The following is a 27,175-nucleotide window of genomic DNA, read 5'->3' on the forward strand; positions in this document are numbered from 1 at the left end:
CCAGACCCCAAACCTTGGTGAAAAAAGGAAAACCTTTAAAACAAAAATCACAAAAAATTAGACAACTAGAAAATATCAACCCAACTGATTCTTACCACCAGGACATGGGCCATTCCTTGACTCTTGTAAGTCAACTCACTTCCAACAGGCTTGTTAGCGTTAATATGATAATCTAAGGCACAATTGCTATTATCAATAGTTCTGCTGAACGCTATTTCAGCCCAAGGATAAGAGTTGAAGTCGACGAGGTTATCCACCAGGTACCAGTGATCATGCTCAACTACTTTGTCATCTCCCTTTCCCAGGACATACCTGTGGACAACATATAGTAACGACAATTTCACCTTGTCATCAGATTCCAGTGGGACTTTGACAATTTCACATTCAGCATTAGAGTTGCTTGATTGGTGACATTCACGCGATATTTTTTCCTCCTCCTCCTTTTTGCTTGATCGGTGACATTTCCTTGATTTTTTTTTGTCCTCCTTTTTGCTACATTTCTTCGATTTTTTTTCGTCGTCGTCCTCCTCCTCCTCCACTTTGCCAAAAAGTAATAATTTCAAACGTTTTACAGTTACTGGTTTTCCTTCATCGGGGAAATGCTTCATCTTAAGGCAGGGCTTCGTGGCGGGACGAGAAAAACTATGGTCCGACTTCCTAAAACTAAGCCCCGAAATCAATGCGAACTCTTTCTTTCCGAAGGAGAGTTCCTTTCCACAAACCATTACACGCATTTCTTCACGGTTATCCTTATCACCTTCATCACCCGTGGAGATCTGACTAGCCAATAAAAAATGAAACAAGGCACTAGACCACGTTTGCATTGGCAGGTTCAGTAAGGGGCCAATTGTAGTTGACATAAATTTCTCTTTCTCGGCAGGAGACAGCAGGTTACGCACCCACTTCAAAACCTTCGGGCTCGAGTATGTTGTTACCTTGCACGTATAAGCCCGGTACCTGGCAGGGTGAACAAACATCCTACAACATAGAAATAAATAGTTACACCAATTACAACATACAAGTTCTTAGAATTAAGTATTTGAGAGCGGAAAGCAGCAACATTGAAAAAAGATAAATAGTCGTACATTCCAACTAATCCAATAACCACCTGTATTCAAGTTGTAAAAGTGACTCAACGAATGACCGGTCTAGTTTCCGTTTACAAGTGGCTTATACCAAATACACCTAGAAAGAACAATGCAGGAACATGGAAAAAATAGGATTCGCATAGAGGCATCTAACTTTCTTTTATATATAAATAACTAAACTATTGTTATTGTTCAAATTTAACTTCTTAAAATAGTGAGCAGATAGGCAGTAGCTTGGGTTTTAGGCTATTAATGCATACATTTCAGCATTTGACATGGAATGCTCAACGGTGGCACGATTACACTATACCATACAATCATCTATTAGAAGAAGTAGATTCAAAACTATATCTAAAAGTAAGTATTCATCTCTTCGATCTTTACTGATTATTATACTCGGGAAATATCTTATGTGAATCTCCAGCAATAAAAAGGAAGTGACCAGACACAGCACATAAAATGAATGGTTAGCCTTAACAGGCTAAATGTCACCTATCTACCTTTCAACACCATCTGTAGATACCACTCTTTTGTCCTCAACAGTGGCATCCAACACTGTTTCATCCACATGAATCGCAGATTTCACTTTTCGAGAACACTTCTTCTTCTTCTTCCCTCCTACACCCATAACTTGGAACCTACAAAAATAATATAGTCAGGATTAGTAATAACATAGTAGTAATTCATATTCTTTAGTTACTCAAAGTACACTCCGCACACAAAGTTATAGTGATTAAGATAAACTAAGTTTCATCTACCTAAAACTACATGCTCATCATGACATTATTATGACATTATAAACAATTCGCAAGTGAGGTTATTAGATTAGTTTGAAACTACAACTTGTGCAAAAAATAAGCTTCCAAAACTGACATCATACATTGAATGAATATCATCCATTGGCAGTGTACAATAATACGTATGAGAGTTTTTTTGAAACAATATATCAAGTACCATATGATAGAAAAACCTAAAATGGTACACCCATGAATGAAGTTGTATCAAACAAACACTATCATACCATCCGTGTAAATTTTACCACTATCATGTAACCGGGGAAAGCCTTACTGGAAGTTCCCTTACTGATTGATACCACAGATTGCAGGAAAAGCAATTACAGCACCAATGAAAATTTACAGTGGATTACTTATCTGAGCTGGTATACATTTAATTTTAACTATATATGATTCTTATTGTCTGATAAATTCTTGAATCAATAAGAATTTTCAGAAAAGTATATGATATATATATCTCCAATGTTTTTAGGTTGACGTAGATGATAAATTTATCAAAGAAAAAGGTAATAACAAGGGAAAGAAAAAGGCCACCAATTATACTAAGAAAACCAATCGATTCGATGAAGTTGGAATCATACATCAAATCTAATTTACAAAACAATGGGAACAAAGTCGATCTCTTGTTAGCAGGTTGGGATGAGAATATGCAGGTAAAAGGAATACACTACTCAGTAGTCTAGTGTAACTTAATTGGGATTTTGGTTCTATCTTAATTATATGTTGATTGGGTTAATATATTTTGTAATTTAAGCCGAGAAATGTCCATATTTAGAGCTAGCAGTGGTTAAATAGTTACTCATACAACATGTTACAACTATCCACAAATTTATGATTTAGAGCTATTGTTGAATCTAAAACAATGAAGCTTTTGGTGGCCATGACAAATCATAGGAAAACAAGGAAGAGTACTAATTATGTAATGAATGACGAGTTTTACCTGCACTTAAACTTAGGTGGACCACGTCAATGCTCTGAACTAGGATTCAACTAACAACTCCAACTATCTCTGAGCACAGGATCCACAAGTATTACAAAATCTTTAGTATCCGATAAACAAGAATTAGAGAGAAACCCAACATAATACACCCAATTTTAAAACAAATAAATAAAAATTTCTCATTCACAACAAGCTACAGTGATGAAAGTATGAACTCTAATTTAACAACAAAAAAAAATTTATTCTGAAAAAACCTAAGAAATCAAAACTGAAGCTAAATACTATTTTCCATGGAATAAATCGCAAAATTTTTCATTTGTCTTAGTTCTAAATACTCTAACGACGATGAACAGAAAAAATGAGATTTTAAAACCTAAATCATACTTTTTTTGTGCTCAGTTACCCTAAATCCTAAGTGAAGTTGATGAAAATACCTGTTTCATAATCTAGTAAACATCAAAATTTCTCAATCCATTGCTTTGCTCTTCTTTTCTCTTCTACAAACCGCACTAAGTTCTTATCTACCTAAAATAACGAAATCGATTAAACTTTCATTTCATACATGCCCAAAATTGAATCCTCAATTCAAATTGATAACAAATAATTCTAAACCTTAAATCATACCTCTTTTTTTTCTTCTTTTTTTCTGCTGCTCGTTCGCGTTTTGAAGTTGGGTTGATATGTTTGTATCCTGGACTCTCTAGGATCTCCCTTTATCAAAATCTTATTCCCTGATCTCTTCTTCCCTAATATTTTCTTCAACTAATTTGTATTTTAGACGGAGATACTGCTGAGAAAGAAGAAAATTTTTTGACGAAGAAGAAAATGAAAAGAGGAACTACGAGAATAAGCGGTCGGAGATAACAAAGTCAATTTTTTTTTTGACGGAATTAACAAGAGGACGGAGATAACGAAAATCTGCTCAGTTGGTAGCTGACTCTGTCGGCTTTTTTTTGCTGAGGTGGAAGTTGACTCAGTCCAGAGGGTCTGGACCTCTTCTAAATAAGGGTATAAATGTCTATAAAACCCCAAAAGAGTGTTATTTGTGTATTTCAACTAAAGGTGGCAGTTTTGGAAGCTTGTTTCCAGGGGGGCTATTTTTACACATTAAAGTGAAAAAAGATAACTAAGTAATTCAGAATATGTATACTTGTTTTCAGTTGGGTGGGCGTCCATGGGTTGTACAGTTAGGAAGAAGAGATGCTAAAATTGCGAGTATGAGCGATGCTAATAGCAACCTCCCTGCTGCCACACTTGGTCTTAGTGGCTTGATTACTTCCTTCTCCAACGAAGGTTTTACTACCAAAGAAATGGTGATTCTCTCTGGTAAGAGTGTAAAACTACAACAACAAAATATTTAGTTTTATGTATGGGCAGTTTTGATGAGGCTGATTTAAACAATCCGCATGATTATACTCTACTTTTCTATCAAAACGAATGTCAACATCTTTATTAATTTTAACTGAATTTAGTTTCTTTTATGTTATTTTGTCAGGATCTCGTTCTATTGGCCAAGCTAGATTCATAACTTTTTGAAGTCGAATCCACAATGAAACCAACATAGATGCACCTTTGGCTACATCTTTGAAGACTAGTTGTCCTACATCAGGGAATGACAATAATATTTTCTCACTCGACGCAACCCCAATAATTTTTGATAACACTTATTATAAGAATCTGGTTAGCAAGAAAGGACTTCTTCATTCAGATCAAGAACTCTTCAATCGTGGATCGACAGATGTTCAAGTGACAACTTACAGCAATGACAACCCGATATTTTTGACTGATTTTGTTGTTGCCATGGTAAATATGGGAAATCTTAGCCCTCTGACGGGTACTAACGGCGAAATTAGAACTAATTGCAGGAAACTCAATTAAATATGATTTTAATTATGATAATTATGTATCCGTTTATCATCAAGATAAAGAGCAACTATATTCTCTTTGTCTCATTGTATGTTCGATGAGACATAAATAATATAAGATGAATTCAATTTTAAGTTTTGTGTTTAATTTTAGTCATATTCATATCATATGTCTTTCAAATCTTTTATTGTTATTCGGGATTTAATGAACTTTAACAGCTTTTGGAGGACTGAAAAAGAAAAAGAAAAATATATTGAATATTTAGTTACAAGAAACTAAAATTAAATCAAAATATAGGAAAATCTACAAAACGGTCCTACTATTAAGACCCGACTTACAAAAGAGTCGTAATGTTACAGATTATTAACAAAATGGTCATATTTGTGTTAAGTGGTGATTCACCGTTAAATATGTTAATGAAATCACTGATGTATCTTTCCTATTTACCCCTCCATACATAATTTCAAATTTTTCCTTCAGTATTGTTTTTTTTTTACGGTGGTGTTATTTGTAGGTGGTGGTGCCACCACTTACATATCGTTACATCGCATCCAGGATCGTTATAACGCATTTAGGATCGTTATACCGCATTCATCCAAAAGGTTCATCGCTTCTCCTAGGATATTTAGCGAAGATTCTTAAGATTCCACCACCACCACCACTGCTTCATCACCACATCCACCAATTAGAAGAAAGAAGAAATTTGACCTGGGACACGAAATTTGACCTCTCATACCACTTTATCAGAACGTTTTTTTAATTACAGAAGGATACATTTTAATCGTCCATTTTTTTATACGAAAACTTAGACAAGTCCATTTTCTTATACGAAAACTTAGACAAGCTTACGAGAGATACAAGCAAGCGCATGGTATGCTTGGGGAAACAATTATAGGGCTAATAGAGATTTCATGAATCAAAAATTAAGGAATGATGTTGTTGTTATAGTTTTTACATGCCATTGCTAAATTAAAAGCTTAAATTGTTTACTTGTGAGCTGTTTTAATATTAAGAAGCACAAAAAATAAACACAAAATTGGTTAAAAAGACCAAAATCAATAATTTCTGGGTGAAAAAGACATCTAGATTTTGATACTGTTTAAATGGACAAAAATGTAAAAATAGTCAGGATGTGAACAGTTTCATCCTGCCCATTTTCAAATACTTTTTCTTATTTTTAATTTACAGAGGATGCATCCAGTTTCATCCTTACTATTTTTTAAGTTTAATCCAGGATGAATCCAGTTTCATCTTTGCTATTTTTTATTTTGTCCATTTCACCCATACAAATTTTTACTCGTCCATTAAAATCGTGTTTTAAAAATATTTGGACAAATGACCCATTTTCCGAAAAATAAATTAGTTGAGTATTATCTTCAAAATTCCTTTAATTCCTGTCGTGGTAGCTTACTAGAGTTTGATCTTTTTAGCTTGGATTTAGACGTTGGTTAGCTGAATCTCTTAGGCCCGGGCGAAGGCTAAGTCAGCACCTCTTGTATTTCTGCATTCTCCATTGTGTAATGGATTCCCTCCATGCCCAAACCGATTTTTTGGAAATCAGAAGTTGTTAGAGAAATATAGAAAGGTTGTGATTCGGGGTCTTGGAGAGTGCAGATACTTATGACAGTCCCAAACACACCATTTTTTGTTTAAAAGAGTTTGTTATGGATTGTCAGTAGCAGTGTAGAGCACATTTTTTAGAATGTGGTTCTGGAAATAATGAACCCTTCAATAAGAACATAAGTAGCGCCTTAAAATGTGATTTCCAGATAAACCAGTAGGTAGTAGTATACGAAACTTTCTCATGGATAATACTCGTACTTCTGTCAAACCAAGAGTTGAAATTGCGCATGAAGGTGGTACGATTTCCGAAAACGCTATGAGTACGCCCGTAAATTTTTGCCACACAAGATAAAAATTGTGAAAAGGCCTCTACTTCTATAACTGGCCTGAAAAACAAATATGTTTAACAAAAACCCTATACAAAAGTATAAAAATATTATGTCCTTTTAAGGAAGAGGTGAAGTGAAAGCTCAAAATCTGTCGCGCGACTTATATTTAGGCATGTCAATGGAAATCCGTTAACCGTTAGCCGAATCCGATTACCCGGTTGCCGTTACGTTTAGTTCCATTATATCCGTTATCCTTTACCGATAATGTAGCGGTTAATTTTATCCGACGGTGACGGCAACGAAAGACCTATTTCCGTTAGCCTTAGTTCCGTTAACCGCTAACGTGTGCCTAGCACGTGTAACATTCATCTATACCTAGGTTACTATACTCGAATGAACATCATTTTCATCTTCTTCTGTTCTTCAACTCACAAACGAGAGAAGAAAAACTCACCCCTCAGTCGATTAGAAAACTAGGGTCATCTCCTTCCTTTCAAATCGAGCAAAATCATCATCTTCATTCGATTAGAAAACTAGGGTTATCTTGTACTTTTTATTTCGAGTTTAATTTCAATCCTAAAAACTAAATTTTCAATTTAGGGTTTCTGAAAATTGAAATTAGGGTTTTCAATTCGTGAAATTAATTTTGACCCAAAGCGAAAGAGGAGCATCCAATTGCGTTGGTTCATTAAAAAGAAGTCATCACTCTCAATCACTTTCAGCTGCATCTGAATTACCTTCTGCATCTCAAGTTCAACAATCAGGAATTCAATCAACACCTGCTGCTGTTGCAACAGAAGAAGCAGTAGAAGAAATAGAAGTAGATGAAGATCCAATTATAGCTGAAGCAAAGAAGAAACTGCGTGCAGTAAGGTCTGATGTTTGGGATGATTTTGAAAGGTTAACTGAAAAGAAGATGGTAAAAGGTAAGGAGATTGGGATACTTGTAGCTAAATGCAAACATTGTAATAAGAGAATGACTGCACCCAGTAGCCAAGGAACCAGCAAATTGCATTACCATGCCAAAACTTGCCAAAAAAAGCCTGCAAACAAGAAAGGACAAACAAAGATTACTACAGTCAGAACAGGTAATGCACAAACTAATCTTGCTAATTGGAAGTATGATGCTGATGCTACTAGGATACTAGTTGCCAAAATGATTGCTAAACATGGTTATCCAATCACTATAGTTGAGCATCCATATTTTGTTGAGTTTGTGAAGTCTTTAAATCCTGCTGCTAAACTTTACACTAGGAATACAGTTAGGGAAGATATCATGAAACTAAGAACTGAGTTCAAAAAAGAATTACAAGACCAATTTGAGACAATTACATCTAAGTGTAGTTTAACAACAGATATGTGGTCATGTAAGCATACAAAGGATGGTTATTGTTGTGTGACAATGCATTACATAGATGATGATTGGAAACTGATTAAGAAAACACTTGCATATACTTTAGTTCCATCACCACATTCTGGAGAAGTTCTAGCATCTGTAGTGAAATCACTATGTCTAGATTGGAACATAGATACTAAGCTTTTTGCTGTTGCTGCTGACAATGCTAGCTCCAACAATGTTATGATGGACCATCTGAAGAAATGTCTTGATAGCAAAGACTGTTTAGTTCTTAATGGGGATATGTTCCAAATGAGGTGTAGTAATCATGTATTACACTTGATTGTAGGGTGTGGAATGAGAGTGGCTGCTCCATTTATAGATGCAGTTAGAGAGTGTGTAAAATATGTCAAAGAAAGTCAGGCTAGAAAAGAGAGATTTGAATTTTCTATTTCTCAAGTTAAGCTTCCTTCTTCAAGGTCTGTGGGTTTAGATGTGGATACCAGGTGGAACTCCACCTATAAGATGCTAAAGGATGCAATCTTTCTGAGACAAGCTTTTGTTAGGCTAGCTGATTTAGATAATGACTTCAAGATACTACCAACCTCTAAGGAGTGGGAACAAGGAGTACACATATGTGAATGTTTGGAATTGTTTGATGTCATTTCAACCAAATTTGCTGGGATTAAGTATCCCACAGCAAATTTATATTATAATGGGGTGCAAGAAGTTAATAGATGCATTAAGATATGGGAATCAAGTCAGCATGAGTACATCAGAGACATGGCCAATAATATGAGGATGAAATTTGATAGCTACTGGAAAGAAAGTAACACTTTGATGGGCATTGGGGTTGTTTTAGATCCTAGGTACAAAGCTAAATGGGTGGAGTTTGTTATGAAGAGAGTATATGGTGTGGATCACTATAAAAGTCACTATAACAAATTTGAGCTTGCACTCAATGCTCTTTTCTGTGCTTATGAAACAAACACTACAGCTCCAGATTATTTTGATACTGCAATGCATTCAACTACATTTGAGAGCTGTGCAGGTACAAGTACAACAACATCATATGGATTTGGTTATGATGATTTCATTATGGAAAACAATATGTTTGAGGTTGAGAAGTCAGAATTGGAGACATACTTAGCAGAACCAGTTCTTCCTAAAGGCACAGCTGCTGAAGAAATGAGGTTTGATATCTTAAGTTGGTGGAAGAATCATTCTGCTAAGTACCCAATTCTCTCAAGGATTGCAAGAGATGTATTGGTTGTTCCAGTGACAAGTGTAGCATCAGAATCCATGTTTAGTATTGGTGGCAAAGTTCTCACATCTCACAGGAGTTCATTAGCTCCAGATCTTGTTGAAGCTTTGCTTTGTTTGGGTGATTGGCTGCCAGATCTCACTCTCAGTGAGAGCAATAGTTGTGTTACTGGTAAGTTTCCTTATATCTTAATATTTTACTAGCTTTTACTGATAGTTGTGACTGCACTGACATTGCCACTTTTATTGGCTTATTGCACTGACATTGCTACTTTTATTGGCTTATTGCACTGACATTGCCACTTTGCCAACTTAAGTTGCTTCACTGACATCACTGTCTAACACTTTTCATTTTCCTTTCAAAATGCAGAAGTTGAGGATTAAGGAGGAATGCAGTTGGCATTGGCAGTGGAGAATTTGGAGATGGAGGAATGCATTTGCAGTTGCAGATGCAGTTGGCATCCCTTTGTCTTTTCTTTTGCAAAAACTTGGTTTTTTTATTTTGATAGAACATGTGATGATCTGAACATGTAATTTGGTTTAGAACATGAACATCTGTATGTTTTTTTTTCTGTGTGTCATGGATTTAGAACTTGTTTACTTGGATTTAGAACTATTCTATGTAATTGGTTTGTGTTTTAAACCTGCTTTTGTGTTGTCCTGTGACATACCGGTTAATACCGGAAAATTAACCGTTAGCCGATAAGTCCGACGTAACGGCAATGGTTTTGGATTTTACAATTCCGTCGGCATTTAACGGATAACGGTTAACCTCTAATTTAAACGGCAAAGGTAGCGGCAGAGCCATTATTTGTTACGTTAAATGCCATTGACAGGCATACTTATATTTCCCAACTCAAAGTGTTCTTAATGATCTTGAAAATGTCTTACGATCCCAAAATTGACATATGACCCAAACTATTCCGTATGACTAAAATGTCTAGTGCAAGAAACAAGTACACAAAATTGGTTAAAAAGACAAAAATAAACATTTCCTGGGTGAAAAAGACATGTAAAATTTGATACTGTTTAAATGGACAAAAATTTAAAAATAGACAGGATGTAAACAGTTTCATCCTGCTCATTTTCAATTATTTTTTCTTGTTTTAAATTTACATCAGGATGCAACCAGTTTCATCCTCGCTCTCTTCTAAGTTTAAGACAGGATGAAACCAGTTTCATTTTTGCTATTCTTTTTGTGTCCATTTCACCCATACTAATTTCTACTCGTCCATTTGAACCGTGTTTTAAAAATATTTGGACAAATAACCCATTTTCCGAAACAAGTACTAGTGCATAATCTGCCTCTAATCCCAAAATATTGTTTCTTAACCCATAATCTTTCCCGCAAAATATGCACATGGTGACTTCAAATCAAAACTGAAACACGATATTTCTTTTCTTAATAAGTATGACTTACAACATCTCTAATAGTACATTGATAGCCGAGATCTCCCCAAAAAAAGCACTTGGGTTTTACATTTGACCTCGCAAAAAACAAAAAAACACTTGAGTTTTACAATTGCATTTCATGGTAATTGGAGCAAAATTGCGGTGAAATTGGAATAGAATTTGACCCAAAAATATGACTTACAACAATTCGATAGCACTGTGTTAATAGTGGAAAAGAATTTGACCCAAAAACATCTCTAACAATTTGGTCAATTTTACATTTGTGTTCATGGTAATTGGAGCTAAATTGCGGTGAAATTGGAATTAAGTTTCTTTTTTTCTTGGAAAAATTGGAATAGACTTTGACCCAAAAAGAAAATAAATAAAATCAGAAAGGGTGCTTAATACAATAGGAGGGAGGATTCATGGACACTATTAGATGGACAAGGTCGGATAAGATTTGCGTTATTTTCTCCGGCAAATTCAAATAACAATGAATTGAAGTCTAATATTTTAATGATATGTTCATATTATAAAACTTTACATTCCTACAAAAAATAAATGTAATTCGAGATAGAAACCTGACCATCTACCGATCTTAATTTTAACCGTTAATTTTGAACGACTGATATTCAAAGAGTTAGATGGTGGTTTTATACATCTCGAATTGTGCTCATCTTTTGTATTAATGTAGGGTCTTGCAAGAAGAATATACCATCAAAATATTAGACTTAAATTCATTATCGTTTAGGTTTTGTGGAGAAGATGACGCAAATCTTGTCCGACCTTGTCCATCTAAGAGTGTCTAATCCTCCCACGATACAAAAAGATCTGTTCTAAGTCCTGACTAGCTACGTTGTCAACCCAGCTAGTCATGCATAAAATAAATTAAAATGACATCAGAGGTTGTTTTCCCGAAAGGTTACCTGCCACAATTTGCGCACGATAAGTAACCAGATAAACATGGAAGGCAAAGATCTTCCAAATCTTAAATATGGCCTCCATTTTCACGGCCGACTAATCCCAAGGAGAAACTTAAATAAATTAAATAGATCACGATTTAGTTTCATAGATTGGCCGTATAGTCGACTATGAACATGGATATTAAAATCAAAACTAGTGACAAAACACATAGGTGAACAAACTAGTGATAAGAAAAAACCGGTCATATTATTTCTACCAAATAAAAATCGTTTCAAATAAAACTGGGACAAAAATCCCAAGTCAAATAATAATGTGTAAATTTAGTTTTTGTTACTTTATAAAAAAAAAAAACATGCCCTTAACCTTTTCTTCTTCTTCTCTGATTTCTTCTTTCTTCTTTCTTCCGTCTCCTTCTCCCACCACCATCATCACCAGCAGTAACAATGGATCTCCACGAAGACCAACAATAATTTTATTCTCCCCCGACACACCACTTCACGTCCGTATCTCACCACTACCACCACCCTCCTCCGCCTCCTTCAATTCCTTCACCACCAACACCATTTCCACCACCGTAAACATCACCACCCCCAACTCCTCTTCACGTCACATCAACCATAATCAAAACCCTAACCACAGTTTCATTTTAAAAATCAGAAGGAAACACAGGTGGATCTGGTGATGTTTTGATGATTCTGTAAGATCGGATGAAGAAATTGGTGAAATTAGGGTTGCAACTGTAATTACAATTGAAGAACAAGAAGAACATATATGGGTTGGTGACGAATTGATTCTGCTGATGATGAGTACAATTGAAGCAGGAGAAAATTGAAGATGAAATTGAGTCCGATCTTGAGAGAGGATGGAAGGAACTATTGAGTTCTGAACCGAGAAATTCAAGGGATTGAGAAGATGTTTCTGTTGCTGTGGATATCAGAGAAGAAATCAGAAAATGAAAAGGAGAAAATGGGTTTGTTAAAGATGGGTATTCGATTCGAAGAGTTTGTGAAGATTTAGAAGATAGGTTTAACTTGGATTTGATTTCCAGTTGAACAAGGGAAGTTTTGGTTCGATTCAGAGAAGATGGGGTCGTATTAAGGTTTCCTTGAACTGAGATTTGAAACTGGAAATGCTGCAATTGAGAAGAATTGTAGATGGGTTTGATTTGTTTATGTTGTTGCTTTTGAGAACAATACATGGAAATAGCAGTGGCGACAGTAAGCTGAAGATAATGTTGCTAATGATGGCGGAGACTGAAGCTAGAAACTGAGATGAAGTGATGGTTATGAGCTACAGGGAATAGAAGGTTTTCAAATTGTGTAACTGATGCTGAACTGAAGTAGCAGAATGAATGAAGTCACAGATGAAATGGAGTTACTGATGGAACTGCAAGAAGGAGGAGTTGTGCTTTGAAAGGCCTGAACCTAGATGTATGTTAGGATAGGTAAAAATTACAGGATCTAATGGGTTTTGAACTGCAAAGAGAACTGCAGCTGAAATGAACCAGTGATGTTACAGAGATGATGGCTGGGCATATAACAAGAATTGGCAGATGATGGTGGTGTTGAATCTGTGACTGAGGTGGGGCAGTTGTGAAGTTGCAGGTACAGCTCAAGGAGGAGATGTTATGCTTGCATTTAGCTGGATATGTTCGATGCTCAAGTGCAGGCAGTTGGAGTTGCTGCTACAGGTGGTTGAATTGAAACTGAAGTTGTTTCTGATGGAGTTTGAAATGGAGGTAGTGCTACATTAGACGAGCAGTCGAACTGAATTAAAGAAGTGTGGTTGCAGAATGGATGTAATGGAAGTTAGTATGTGCAGAATTTGGAGGCCGGGATAGTCTGTCATGTTGCTGTTGTTTAGAAGGGATTGCGAGATAGAAAGAAGTGCAGGCCTGAAGTTCAATTGCAGTTTCTGGTGGAGAGTTTAATGGAAGCATCGCAGGTGGTTTTGTTTGTGGCAGGAGATGTAAAGTTGCAAGAATTGAACTACAGGACCTGGCTGCAGTTGCAATGGAACTGGAGTTGGTGACTGTTGCAGAAGCTACAACTATGGAGTAATGGTTTCAGTCAGTTGAGTTAACTGAAGCTGTAATGAGTGGAACTTTTGTGTTTGCAGTGAAGCCAAGGATGAGATTGAAGTGAATCTATAGTTGCAGGTGCAATGAAGTGCTGCAATACAATGAGGAATTGCCTGTAAACCTAGATGGAAAGATATACCAGGTGAAGCTGAGTAATGGGTCTTGATACATAACTGGTGGTATTGTTGTTGAAGCGCATAAACCAATTATGGTTTCATCTTATTTATGATGAAACCAAAATCGGTTTCATCGTATTTCAACAATGTATTTCTATCCATGAAGATGTATAATACCTCTTAAAAAAATTCTTGCAGGTGATTTCTCACGAAACCAAGATGAAACCAAAATCGGTTTCATCGTATTTATGATGAAACCAAAATCGTGGTGCTGGTCCTGGTCGGCGGTGGTCGACAGTGGTGGTGCTGGATGGTAGGGTGGCTGGTATTGGTGGTGCAATTACGTAGTATCGGTGGTGGTGGTGGTGGTGGGAGGTGGTGCTGGTGGGAGGTGGTGGTGGTGGTGGTCGACAATGGTGGTGCTGGATGGTAGAGTGGCTGGCAGTGGTGGTGCAATTGCGCAGTATCGGTGGCGGCGGCGGGCGGCGGCGGCGAGCGGGAGCGGTGGTGGTGGTCGGTGGGGAGCGGTGGTGGTCGGTGGTGGAGGTGGTGGTCGGTGGTGGCGGTGGTGGTGGTCGGCGGTGGCGGCGACGGTGGTCGGTGGTGGCGGCGGCGGTGGCGGAGCGGTGGTGGTCGGTGGTGGCGGCGGCGGCGGTGGTGGTCAGTGGCGGAGGTGGTGGTCGGAGGTGGCGGCGGTGCTTATTGGTGGTTGTTTATTTCTTGTTGGGGGTGACAATATAATAAGAATTAAAGTGTGGTTGATTTTTGTTTTTATTTGGGTGATTTAAACTAGAAGGGTAATATAGATGGTTTATATTAAATGGAGTTTTTGTGAACAATTTATTTTGTTGGAGTTTTTATATATGAATAGTGACACCTTTGGGATTATAACTCGCGGACCGAAATCAAATACCAATATTGAACCTTAACTTGTTTTAATACGGCTGATTTATATGACTGGACTGCCTCGATTTCATATATTAGTAATGAATGTTTCGGTTTATTCAATTTAAATGTGTAGAGCACATGTACGCTTGGAAAACATTAGAGTATGGATCATGTGCATGTATTAGAATATTGCCATACCGTCCCAAGTAGGCCGCATATAGCGTTTTGCTTACAAAAACATTCCTTTTGTGTTTATGCCTTGTATAATTTTTATCTTGCGATGTGACAGGCTGAAGAAAAATTCCGTGTGAAAATAACATCTACCAAGGGTAGGAATTGGGATAAGTCAAAGGGACAAGTAATAATATACTGTATATGATTAACTGAAAATAAAATAAAATAAATAGTATAGTATATGATTAACCAAAACTATTAGCAGATGCTGAAATTACTTCTCATGTTTGAAGAAACTGTCAGGGGAGACTTGTAAATCGGAGTCGCTATGCGCAATACGAAAATCATACAAGAAATGAAACATAAATACGGAAATAACATAACTACGACTGTGACGGACCGGAAAATTACGTCTTTGGCGCGTTGTCCTGCACGTCGTAACTCTCTCGGTGCATCATGATGAAGCTACGATCCGGGCCTTAAGACTAGGAAAATGTACGTCCATCTACCCGTGCAAGCATGCTCGTGGAGCATGATGTAGCTAACTTAGCTTCTACACCGTTCCAACTCACCCTTGATCCGCAAAGGGTTTATTAAGAAAACAAGAACTTTCCTAAAACGACAAAAAATGGTCTTTCGAGGCCCTAAACGATGGAATTTGGCTATATTCTGGTGACCATGTGGATCTATAGATCAACATGTTTTGATCTTTGGGCCGTTTAGCAACTGTGACGCACCTGGGGAGTTACGGCATACGGGGCAACGCGCCAAAGGCGTAATTTTCCGGTCTGTCAAAACGACGATATGAGAAGCAAACACACAACACCGAGAATTACGTGGAAAACCCCCTCCAAGGTGAAAGGTAAAAAACCACGGGCAAATCTTCCACTATACTCAAACAATGGGTTACACACAAATCTCGCAATTTGGGGGTACACTCTTCTTTAAGGTGCATATAACACTTGGATAACAATTTTGCCTAAATTACACTCACCCCTAAGGATGGATCAACAATTCATTCACCAATAAGATGAGATTAGCTATCAATTTGAGAATAGAAAGCATAAGAGATACTTACTACTAAGGTTGGAACAAACCCTAAATTTTTCCCCTTTTGAAGAGATGTGAAAATTGATAAATCAATCTTCACCACAATAACCCAATAGATCTTTAGCTAAGAACCCTTCTTCTTCCTCTTCAAAATTAACTTCAAATCTCACCAAAGAATCAAGTCTAATGGTGGCTGCACACTATCTCTCTTACTCCCTCTCACTGCCGCCTCCCTTTCTTTCTTCACGACATGTAAAGAAGATGACCCGTGAGACAAAACATCTCCTGATATTTCACTTGTTATAACCTAACATGACAAGTGTTAGGCTCATCCCTCAAATGGTTAAGGGAATACCACCATTGCTGGGCCACCATAAGGCGTGACCTTAGCCCAACAATCTCCTCCTCATGACTTATTGCGAGCTACCCATCACTACCAAACCTTCCCTGCTGCAGAAATGCACATGTTTGTACTTTGTTAGCGACTTTGTCATCATATCAGAACTATTTTCAGTCTTGATTCTGTAAACCCACTTGTTCTTCAGAAACTTCTGGTTCTTTGGCTTGTCAACCAACTTAAAAGCGTCATTCTCATCTAAAGAGCTTACCTCTTCTTTAATGGATTTTAACCACTTTTGGCTTTCAGGAACACTAAGAGCTTCATCATAAGAATATGGTTCACCTGCATCTATGAGCATCACATACTCATGTGGTGTATACTTCTTTCAAGGTAATCTGGTCCTGCTGGATCTTCTCAACTCATCTTCGGGTTGTTGTTGTTTCACTTCTTGCTCAACATCATCCACTGGACCAACTTCATGAGCTTCATCTTCATGATTGTATTCTTCTTCTTCGTTACCATTACCATCAACATCATCATCACGTTGTTCAAGAGAAGGAACAACTGGATTTGAATACAAGAACATGTCTTCTTGAAGCTTTGGCTTTTCGATCTTCTCAAAGTCTTCAATAGTTTGGTCTTCAAGGAATACTGCATCCCTGCTTATGATAACCTTCTTGTCAACTGGATCCCAAAATATGTAACCAAACTTCTATGTTCCATAGCCTAGGAACACACACTGCTTCGCTTTGTCATCAAGCTTTGACCTCTGATCTTTTGGGATATGAACAAATGCCCTGCAACCAAACACTCTCAAGTGATCATAAGTAGGCTCTTTGTCTCTCCATACCTTATCTGCTACTTCTTCATCTAGTGGTCTTGAAGGTGATCGATTGATCAAGTACACAGCAGTATTCATTGCTTCACCCCAGAAATGCTTTTGCAACTTGGAATGAGATAACATGCACCTAATTCTCTCAAGAATAATGTGGTTCATCTGCTCTGCAACACCATTATGTTGTGGAATCTTCGGTACTGATTGTTCATGACGTACACCCATACTCTTGCAATACTCTTCAAGCGGCCCAATGTACTATCCCCCGTTGTCAGAACGAAGGCACTTCAAGGTTCTACCTGTTTCTCTTTCCAACATGTTGGGAAGCATCTTGAACAGAGGAACAACATCATCTTTGATCTTGATTGCATATGACCAAAACTTTCTTGAAGCATCATCTATGAAAGTAACAAAGTAAAAAGCACCACCAAGTGTTTTGACCCTTAAAGGTCCGCATACGTCAGAATGAACAAGATCAATAATACCAGAATTACGCTTGGGTAAATATTTATGAAAAGAAACTCTAGTTTGTTTACCAAATAAACAATGAGTGCACGTACCCAAATGCGTACCTTTCTCCTTTGGCAACACTTTCCTTTTGGTGAGGATTTGGATTCCCTTCTCACTAAGATGACCAAGTCTTCTATACCATAACTCGGAGGTTGAATCTTTGTCAGCAACATTCAACTCACCTTTCAACACCTTCACTTGTGTTTTATACAATGAGCCACATTTTTTGCCTCTTGCAATAACCATGGAGCCCTTGGTTATCTTCCATTTTCCATCACCTAAGTGATTTTTGTACCCTTCATCATCTAACACTCCCCGTGACATTAGATTCAAACGAAGATCCGGTACATGTCTCACATTTCTGAGAACCAATATGCAGTCAACACTGGTCTCGACCTTCACATCACCCATTCCTACAATCTTCGAAACACCATTGTTTCCCATTCTAACTGTACCAAAATGACCAGCCTTGTAGGAGATAAACACATCTTCCCGAGGAGTAGCATGATAGGATGCACCTAAATCCACTATCCACTCTGAATCAGAAACTGCAGAACTCACACATACATCATTACAAGAGGAAAAAATGATATCATCTTCTGATGAGACAACTTCAACATCCTTGTCTTCTTTATCATTTCTTTTCCCTTTCTCTTGTTCTTGCTTCGGCTTCCTGCATTCATTTGAATAATGACCTCTCATACGACAGTTCCAACATTCAACGTCTTTTTAGACTTTGATTTACCCCTAGACTTGTTATGACCAACTTGTCTTCTATCTTTTTCTCTACCCCGATTCTCTGTAACAAGAGCTTCTGAATGAGATAATTCTGATGACCTTCTTCTAACTTATTCATTCAGCAAACTGTTTGTTGCAACAGTCATGTTCAACTTCCTGTCTGGAGCAGAGTAACTTAGAGACATCCTCAATGGCTTCCAATTGTCTGGTAAAGTATTTAACAACAAATAAGCTTGAATCTCTTCCAGAATTGTCAGATCCATAGATGTAAGCTGATTCATGATACCTTTCATTTCATTTAAGTGTTGCGCCATGGAACTTCCTTCCTTGTATACCAACTTTCCAAGACTTTTGAAAAGAAGAGATTTTGCACAAGGAGATTGTTGATCATATATCTGCTCTAACTTTGTCCATAAAGAATATGCTAGTGTCTCACTAGCCACATGATGAAAAATAGAATCATCGATCCACTAACGAATAAAATCAACTGCTTTACGGTTAGTAACACGCCAATCTTCTTCACTTGTCTTCTCAGGCCTTACTCCCTTGATCTCTATTGGATAAAAGAGATCTTTACAATATAACCAATTTTCCATCTTCGCCTTCCATATCACATAGTTCTCACCGGTCAAAACGACCATTCTATTACTAGTGCTAGCTTCCGTCATTGCACAGGATTAGCTTAACCCAAAAGCTCTGATACCACTTGTTGGGGGAGACTTGTAAATCCGAGCCGTTATGCGCAATACGAAAACTACACAAGCAATGAAACACAAATGCGGAAATAACACAACTACGGCGATATGAGAAGCAAACACGCAACATCGAGAATTACGTGGAAAAAACCCTCCAAGGTGAAGGGTAAAAAAACCACGGGCAAATCTTCCACTATAATAACACAATGAGTTACACACAAATCTCGCAATTTGGGAATACACTCTTTTCAAGGTGCATATAGCACTTGGATAACAATTTTTCCTAAATTACACTCACCCCTAAGGATGGATCAACAATTCATTCACCAATAAGATGAGATTCGCTATCAATTTGAGAATAACAAGAGTAAGAGATACTTACTACTCCCTCCGTTCTTTTTTAATAGGCCAGTTTCCTAATTGGGAAAATCAAATGTTACTTTAATTTTTTGGGACCACTTTTCTCTTAACTTCTTTTCATGACAAGTGTCATATGGACCACTTCACTTTACTTCTTTTGCTAACAAGTGTCACGAGAACTATTTCACTTCACTTCTTTTATTGACAAGTGTCATGAGGACCATTTTCAATGATTAGTTCTCTAATTTCCTTAAATTTCGCTAAAAACAAAACCAGCCTATTAAAAAAGAACGGAAAGAGTACTAAGGTTTGAACAAACCGTAAATTTTTCCCGTTTTGAAGAGATGTGGAAATTGATAAATCAATCTTCACCACAATAACCCAATAGATCTTTAGCTAAGAACCCTTCTTCTTCCTCTTCAAAATTAACTTCAAATCTCACCAAAGAATCAACTCTAATGGTGGCTGCACACTATCTCTCTTACTCCCTCTCACTGCCGCCTCCCTTTCTTTCTTCACGACATGTAAAGAAGATGACCCGTGAGACAAAACATCTCCTGATCTTTCACTTGTTATAACCTAACATGACAAGTGTTAGGCTCATCCCTCAAATGGTTAAGGGGATACCTCCATTGCTGGGCCACCATAAGGCGTGACCTTAGCCCAACAGAAACTTCACCGGACAGATGTGATGCGACATGTCGATCACCAAAAGTTGTGAACGTCATATAAATGAGCTTAGATTGAAACGTACCGGACATATGGACATAGATTAGGATGTTGTAGTTGCGCGCACAATGAAGCCTAATACGTATCGGACATATGAACAAAGTCAAAATGTTCTAATCATTGTTGTTATGATTAATACGTTACTTCGGTTATAAAGTAAAATGTTGATGCTTTTCACAAACCAACCAACAAACGGCTCCGAAGCTAGGAGTGCACTTTAAGAAACCCATTTTGACATACACATTTTAACAATATAAGTAGTTAGACAGACTTAGACACTTAGTTCCTTTACAACATGTTAGACAAATACCAGGATGTAAATTTCAGAACAAAACATACAAATCATTCCCGGAGAGCATCTCCAATATAAGGTTCAAAAAATCCTACGTAGATTTTTTTATTTAGTTGTTTAATTTATGGGGTCTACACATAGAGACATAGAGTAAATATGGGATTTCATATTTAAAAAACCATTTCCAACAATGAGAGTTTCAACCCTTAAAATTAAAAGAAAATTAGTTAAAACATGACGTGGAGGTGCAACCGGAGATGTAGATAACACTTTCTTGAACACCTTCACAGGAACGGAGCTATGTAGAGCTCAGGGGTGGCCCCCGTCCCCCCTATTTCTGATTAATTTATTGGTGATCCCTTATAATTCTTACTAATTAAAAAAAAATCTCTTAATAAGCCCCCCCTAAATAAATTTTATTTCAAATTCGCTCCCCTTATATTGAATTTCTGGCTCCGTCCCTGCACCTTCATATTTAGTAATTGATCCCTCCTAACTTGTAGGACCTTACTATTAGAGATGGATTTATGTCAAACGGGGGTCTAAAATTATGTGTGTCACTTAAAATAAATAAATCCACCCTCCGTTGGAGGTGCTCTAAGTGAGAAAGAGCTAGAGATGGTGGCGAGATAAGACATACAACACCGATATTATGGACTTCTCCATATATGCCCAAAATGTTCACGATCATTAGATGCACATAGGCTAACCTGCCCTCGTATGAAATGCGGCGATTTGCTTATTTAACAAATTAAACTACATAATTTTACTTTGATTTCATTTATGGAGAAAACTATTCTTTTTTTTTTCTCTTTTTTTTTTGTTCAATTAGAGAATCATTCTCATAATACAATATATTTAGCTATGAAGATACGCGCACACATGTGACATTTCTGAAGTTCTATAAATAGGAATCAACTAGACATAAGCCAACACACCGAGTTACAAAAGAACTAAAATCAGATAGATTCACTAGTTCATCATCTCCCAAGTCTTATCAATCATGGCTTCCTGTTCTTCATCTTCTTCTTGGCCATTCTTTTTCTTTGTTCTAGTATCATCATTGTGCATGTTTGGCATGAACATTAGTACAACATCTGCTCAGTTATCTTCCGATTTTTATGCGACTAGTTGCCCTAACCTCCTCCCTACCATCCAAGCTGCAGTAGTAAATGCAGTTTCAAATGAAGCCAGAATGGGAGCTTCTCTATTACGCCTTCATTTTCATGATTGTTTCGTTAATGCAAGTGCACGACAATAAACACTACTAATTTCAATTGATAATAAGTATCTGCCTACATATATATGCTACTAATTTCACTAGCTCATAACTATTGCTTAAAACTGATTACAGGGTTGTGATGCTTCCATTCTGTTGGACGACACATCAAGCTTCACTGGAGAGAAGACAGCAGGGCCAAATGCAAATTCAGTGAGAGGGTTTGATGTCATTGACACCATAAAGACTCAAGTCGAAAATCTCTGCCCCAAAACTGTTTCTTGTGCTGATATTCTTGCCGTTGCGGCTCGAGATTCTGTTGCTGCCGTAAGCCAACTTTGTATTAATGAAACCAATATATATCTTGTCCATTTGACTTTTTCTTACAATTAACAAAAAACATAATAAATAATCACGTACGATGACAATCAGAATATGTGTCTTTTTAGTTGGGTGGGCGTTCATGGGTTGTACAACTAGGAAGAAGAGATGCCAAGACTGCCAGTATGAGCGATGCTAACAGCAATCTCCCTGCTGCTACACTTGGTCTTAGTGGCTTGATTACCTCTTTCTCCAACAAAGGCTTTACTACCAAGGAAATGGTGATTCTCTCTGGTAAGTACATATGAGATTGTTTTTGTGAGATGAAGTTCTAGCTAGCTGTACATAATTCTGATGGCTCAGATCAAGTCACCTCAACTTAAGCAAATGTATTTTTCTTTTAAAGTGTGAGTCAATATGCTTACACTTTTTTCTCTAATTTGTTCTATCAGGATCTCATTCTATTGGTCAAGCTAGATGCACAACTTTTCGATCACGAATCCATAATGAAACCAACATAGACACATCATTTGCGACATCATTGAAGTCTAGTTGTCCAACATCCGGAAATGACAATAACCTATCTCCTCTTGACTCTACTGCGGTAGTATTCGATAACACATATTTCAAGGACTTGGTAAGCAAGAAAGGACTTCTTCATTCTGATCAAGAACTCTTCAACGGAGGCTCAACAGATGCTCAGGTCACAACTTACAGCAACGACAACCCTACATTTTTGACGGATTTTGCTGTTGCCATGGTGAAGATGGGAAACCTTAGCCCTCTAACCGGTAGTAATGGAGAAATTAGAACCAATTGCAGGAAACTCAATTAAGCATTGCCTTAACTAGTCCTACATTATTATCATTTATTGATCAACAATGTTTCCGATAGGGGAATTATTATATTTTCCTCGTTATATATATATATTGTAATAATAAGTGAAACATTAATAAATTGAGTTGATTGTCATTACTATGTTTTTGCTTTCTTTGCGAAAAGGCTTGGAAAATTCTTAGGAGAATCAACCTCTCATATATACGGCTTTGCGACTTTAGGAAAGATAAGTTGGTCACTGATATACAAAGCAACCGTAAACGCATCTTAAGCCGGCTCAAAGTTCTTAGAGCTTGACTAGGTGCATACGGCCAGAGAGATATTCTTTGGACCAAGCTCTGGATACGTGCAGAGAAATGTTTTTTTTTTGATCGGCAAAGGAAAATAATAGATTAAAGACCTATAAGGAGTAGGAAAACAAGCTCAAGAGCTACAAATTGACAACCCAACAAAGGCAAAAGGAACAAGCTCTCGACAAAACCCAAAAAGACAGGCACAATAATTACATTAAGAACTAAAGTACTCCAATTGGTGATGATTGAATCAAGATTAATACCCTTCATTACTTCATCATTGCGAACCCAGCAGTAAGCTTGAATCTTCACCTGCTTAATGACCTCAGTCACATTAAAGTTAATGTTTTCGAAAACTAAAGTATTCCTGAACTTCCAAATGGTCCAGCAAATGGTAGCAGGTAAAAGAGGTCAGAGCTTCTTTCCAATGGGATGGATTATTCTACATCTCCAACTTTTAATTATCGAGTCTATGCAGTCCGGTAAAACCCAAAGAAGGCCAACTCCTGCCAGAAAATGATTCCAAACTTGGCTAGAAATCTCACAGTGAAAGAGAAGATGCGAAACCGATTCTCCCGCGGAACAACACAAGAGACAGCCGTTAACGAGAATCTTACGTCTCTTGTACAGAAAATCCATACTGACTAGCCTTTTGTGAAACACCAACCAAAGAAAAAAACCAACTTTGTGTGGCCATAGCCTAGACCATACACTTAAGTTTAAAGTTGCACCATGGTTTTGTTTCTCTAGCTCAACGTAACAAGTTTTGACAGTGAACTTACCAGACCTGTCGATATCCCATCTTAAAACATCATCTCCCGTACCATTGTAACAGTTATGAAGTAGAGAGATCAGAGCGCAAACTTCTTCAATTTGGATCGAAGAAAGTCTTCTATCTAAGCCTAAGTTCCAAGACCCACCATTGTTGACAGTTGCAGCACATTTGTTAACCGTCCAATTTTTTGTAGAAGCAATGGCATATAGATGGGGGAACTTGGTAGCCAAAGGATGATCACCCACCCAACGATCTTCCCAAAACAGAACCGACGTTCCTTCTCCTACCTTGATAGAGGAACTTGATTTGAAGACCTGAAGATGCTTGTAAATGTTTTTCCATACTCCACACCCTTGCGCCTGTTTTGGAGCTTTAGTTTCCCTATCAAAACCCGCGGAACCGTACTTGGAGACCATTCCTCTTCTCCAAAGAGCTTTTTTTCAGAATTGAAACGCCACCACCATTTACAAATCAAAGCTTTATTCATACTTCTCAAAGATTTGATGCCCAAACCCCCTTTAGAAAGCGGGGTGCGAACCTTTTTCCATTTCACTGGGTGATAACACTTTACAGTATCGCTCTTATCCCAAAGGAAGTCGCTCATTACTTTTTCGAGCTTATTTATAACTCTTACCGGAGCGGTAAATAACGAGAACATGTACACAGGAATACTTGATAATACACTTTTCACCAAAGTGAGTTTACCTGACTTGTTGAGGACCGATCTTATCCACGAAGGTAACCTGCCCTTGACTTTCTCTAATAAGGCGTCCCACTTTCTCAAACCCAAAGCACTATCGCCCAGAGAAAGCCCCAGATAATTAGCCGGAAGGTAGTCATGCCTACAACCTAACATACTAGCAAGTGAATCTAAATTAGTAGCTCCAGCCACTCCATACACACTTGTTTGGCAAAGTTGATGCGAAGACCGGATACTAGTTCAAAGAGAACAAGCAAATACCTTAAAAAATCCACCTGCTCTCTGGATTCATCAAGGAACACTAGAGTATCATCTGCGAATTGCAAATGACCTATTTTCAAACCATTAGAACCAAGTTGAAAACTTCCCAACCTTCCCAAATTCATGCTGGATTGAAACATAAGATGAAGAGCTTCCGAAACAATCAAGAAAAGAAAGGGGGAGATGGGATCTCCCTGACGAAGACCCTTACCTGTAGTGAATTGTTGGTGCGGCGAGCCATTGATAAGAACTGAAATAGGAATGTTGGAGATACACCCTTGAATCCAAGTTCTCCATTTCCGGCCGAAACCCATCTTAGATAAAACCTCATCGAGAAAACCCCAAGATACATGATCGAATGCCTTCTCGAAATCTACTTTGACGATGATTCCTGGAGTTCCACTTTTAATTCTTGAATTCATGCATTCATTTGCTAATAAGGCACAATCCAGAATCTGACGACCTTTGATGAAGGCAGATTGGTGACAGGAAATAATCTTGGGATGTACCAGCTTTAACTTCCCCGCTAGAACTTTCGAGATCATCTTGTAAATACTTCCCATAAGACTTATTGGTCTGAAATCCTTAATTTCTTCGACCACATTCTTCTTTGGGAGTAAAGAAAGAAGAGTAGTTTTGAGTCTCCAATTCATGGTGCCCCATTTGTTGAAATCCCTAACAACACCCATGATGTCCTGACGCATAAAAGACCAACATTTTCCTATAATCATAACTTGAAATCCGTCAGGACCTGGAGCTCGGTCCTGACCAAGAGCCTTCAAAGCTGCAATGCACTCTTCTTCAGTAAGAGGAGCTTCCAACGTATGAGCTTCAAGATCAGAGATAGAATTAAACTCCATGTTAGCGATGCTAGGTCTTTGTCTGACGTCTTGTTTCAACAAATTTTTGAAGAAAGAAGTGATGCCCTCCTTAATCTCAGATTTGTCTTCAGTGAAATTTCCATTGATTTTCAAACTAGAAATGTTATTTTTCCTTCTCCTCACTTTAGTGATTCTATGGAAAAACTTTGTATTTCTATCCCCGTCTTTATCCCATTGAGTCCTAGATTTTTGACCACAAAAAATGTCCATCTTATCTGAAAGAAGTTCAAAATCAGATTTTAAATTAACTCTAGCTGCCCTTTGCGGCGTCGAAAGATTCTGATTCGCAGCAATAATGTCCATTGCTTCGATAGCACTCAAATTTTATTCAAGTTGCCTATCAATTCTTCCAAAAACAAGTCTATTCCACTCATTTATTTTCAGTTTCAAAGCCTGCAACTTTTTAGCTACAACGAAACCAGCTGAACCTGGAAAAGAAAAGGAATTCCACCATTGCTCCATAAGAACAAGAATATTAGGATCTTCAAGAAACATGAATTCAAACCGAAATGGAGAAGGCCCCCAATCAGATAGATCACAAACAAATTTGATGGGATCATGATCTGACAAAGGTTTTCCCAACACAGATGAAGGAATGGATGGGAAATGGAGATCAAAGTCCAAAGAGATTAGGAATCTATCTATCTTGCTGAATCTATCACTGTTTTCTCCATGCTGCCAACTGAACCTAGCCCCTGACATTGGTAAGTCAACTAGCTCATGTTTATCAACAAATTCAGTAAATTGTCGCATACCTGATGTCATTCTTTGAGTTCCTGACCTTTCGTGCATACGAAGAACTTCATTGAAGTCACCTCCTATGCACCAAGGAAGCTGCCAAGTTTCTCTAACAACCCCCAATTCTTCCCAGAGAGAAACTCTAAGTCTTTCGTCGCAAGGAGCGTAAACTCCACTGAGAACCCAAGAGAAGCTATCAGACACCATCTTGCATTTGATACTGATGGAGTGCCTGCCTTTCATAACACTTTCCACAACTACTGAGTTCAAATCCCATATAATTAAAAGACCCCCCCAAGAAACCAACTGAATCAATTGCTTCCCAACCACATAGCTTATTACCCCAAATTTGCCTAACTATGAAATCATTGCAAGATTCTAGCCTAGTTTCCTGTAAAATCACAATACTAGGTTTCCAAATAGAAAGACACTGTCTGACCCGCAACCTTCTCTTACGTTTTCTCAAACTATTAACATTCCATGAAATACAATTAAACATAGAGATAATTTTACCCAAAAACCAAACCAAACAAAATCAACTAGTGACTTCATCCTCCCCTGCACCAATTTGATCCTTAAAGGCCTCCAAGTGCGACTTTATTCCACGGTTTATCATTTCCATATACTCAGATTTATTATCCGGTAATAGCATTCCAAATGGACCACCATAATGCTTAGCCCTATCATACACCACCCCGAATTGTTTTACCAAGTAAGCTTGAGCTAAAGCAATTTTTGCAGGATGCGATTGCGTACCTTTAAAGCATGAAGAATTTGGAGTAGCTGTGGAAGCTTGAGATGGAGAATCAGGAACCCTAGAGTGAGAAGAGGGAGCTGCTATCACTCTA

At 37.7% G+C, this 27,175-nt stretch overlaps 3 protein-coding genes, 1 long non-coding RNA gene and 1 pseudogene across 4 annotated transcripts; 3 read left to right on the forward strand and 2 right to left on the reverse strand.

Moving 5' to 3' along the window:
• The window catches only part of LOC113322427, a 31,013-nt pseudogene extending 26,266 nt beyond the window's left edge, over window positions 1-4,747 (forward strand).
• Window positions 4,748-9,126: 4,379 nt separating this feature from the next.
• Window positions 9,127-9,822, forward strand: LOC113322430. Its single transcript, XR_003347137.1, has 2 exons — window positions 9,127-9,351; window positions 9,550-9,822. It is a non-coding gene; the product is annotated as an uncharacterized LOC113322430 (long non-coding RNA).
• An 11,432-nt stretch (window positions 9,823-21,254) lies between these two features.
• LOC113322424 (cationic peroxidase 1-like) lies at window positions 21,255-22,804 on the forward strand. The gene is made up of 4 exons (XM_026570504.1): window positions 21,255-21,545; window positions 21,657-21,848; window positions 21,971-22,136; window positions 22,295-22,804. The coding sequence occupies exons 1-4, from the start codon at window positions 21,306-21,308 to the stop codon at window positions 22,675-22,677; spliced, it is 981 nt and encodes a 326-aa protein (XP_026426289.1). The 5' UTR covers window positions 21,255-21,305; the 3' UTR covers window positions 22,678-22,804.
• Window positions 22,805-23,071: 267 nt separating this feature from the next.
• Window positions 23,072-25,892, reverse strand: LOC113324163. The gene is made up of 4 exons (XM_026572490.1): window positions 24,920-25,892; window positions 24,709-24,778; window positions 24,035-24,589; window positions 23,072-23,339 (listed from the first exon to the last, which is right to left on the reverse strand). Exons 1-4 carry the CDS (start codon window positions 25,890-25,892, stop codon window positions 23,072-23,074), a joined length of 1,866 nt encoding a protein of 621 aa, XP_026428275.1.
• Window positions 25,893-25,913: 21 nt separating this feature from the next.
• Window positions 25,914-26,534, reverse strand: LOC113324164. Its single transcript, XM_026572492.1, has one exon. The coding sequence runs from the start codon at window positions 26,532-26,534 to the stop codon at window positions 25,914-25,916; it is 621 nt and encodes a 206-aa protein (XP_026428277.1).
• Window positions 26,535-27,175: the final 641 nt, after the last annotated feature.

Source organism: Papaver somniferum, chromosome 11 (genome assembly GCF_003573695.1).
Source record: "Papaver somniferum cultivar HN1 chromosome 11, ASM357369v1, whole genome shotgun sequence".
Lineage (NCBI taxonomy): Eukaryota > Viridiplantae > Streptophyta > Magnoliopsida > Ranunculales > Papaveraceae > Papaver > Papaver somniferum.

What these genes read in the sequence shown, in the direction of transcription:
- LOC113322424 (XM_026570504.1), top strand. Translation starts at nt 21,306, where the DNA reads ATGGCTTCCTGTTCTTCATCTTCTTCTTGGCCATTCTTTTTCTTTGTT. An exon ending in CTCGAGATTCTGTTGCTGCC is followed by an intron (nt 21,849 to 21,970) that starts GTAAGCCAACTT and finishes GTGTCTTTTTAG; the next exon opens with TTGGGTGGGCGTTCATGGGT. An exon ending in GGAAATGGTGATTCTCTCTG is followed by an intron (nt 22,137 to 22,294) that starts GTAAGTACATAT and finishes TTGTTCTATCAG; the next exon opens with GATCTCATTCTATTGGTCAA.
- LOC113324163 (XM_026572490.1), bottom strand. Translation starts at nt 25,892, where the DNA reads ATGGACATTATTGCTGCGAATCAGAATCTTTCGACGCCGCAAAGGGCA. An exon ending in GCACCAACAATTCACTACAG is followed by an intron (nt 24,779 to 24,919) that starts GTAAGGGTCTTC and finishes GTTTGAAAATAG; the next exon opens with GTCATTTGCAATTCGCAGAT. An exon ending in AATCAAGTTCCTCTATCAAG is followed by an intron (nt 23,340 to 24,034) that starts GTAGGAGAAGGA and finishes TTGGAAGTTCAG; the next exon opens with GAATACTTTAGTTTTCGAAA.
- LOC113324164 (XM_026572492.1), bottom strand. Translation starts at nt 26,534, where the DNA reads ATGGTGTCTGATAGCTTCTCTTGGGTTCTCAGTGGAGTTTACGCTCCT.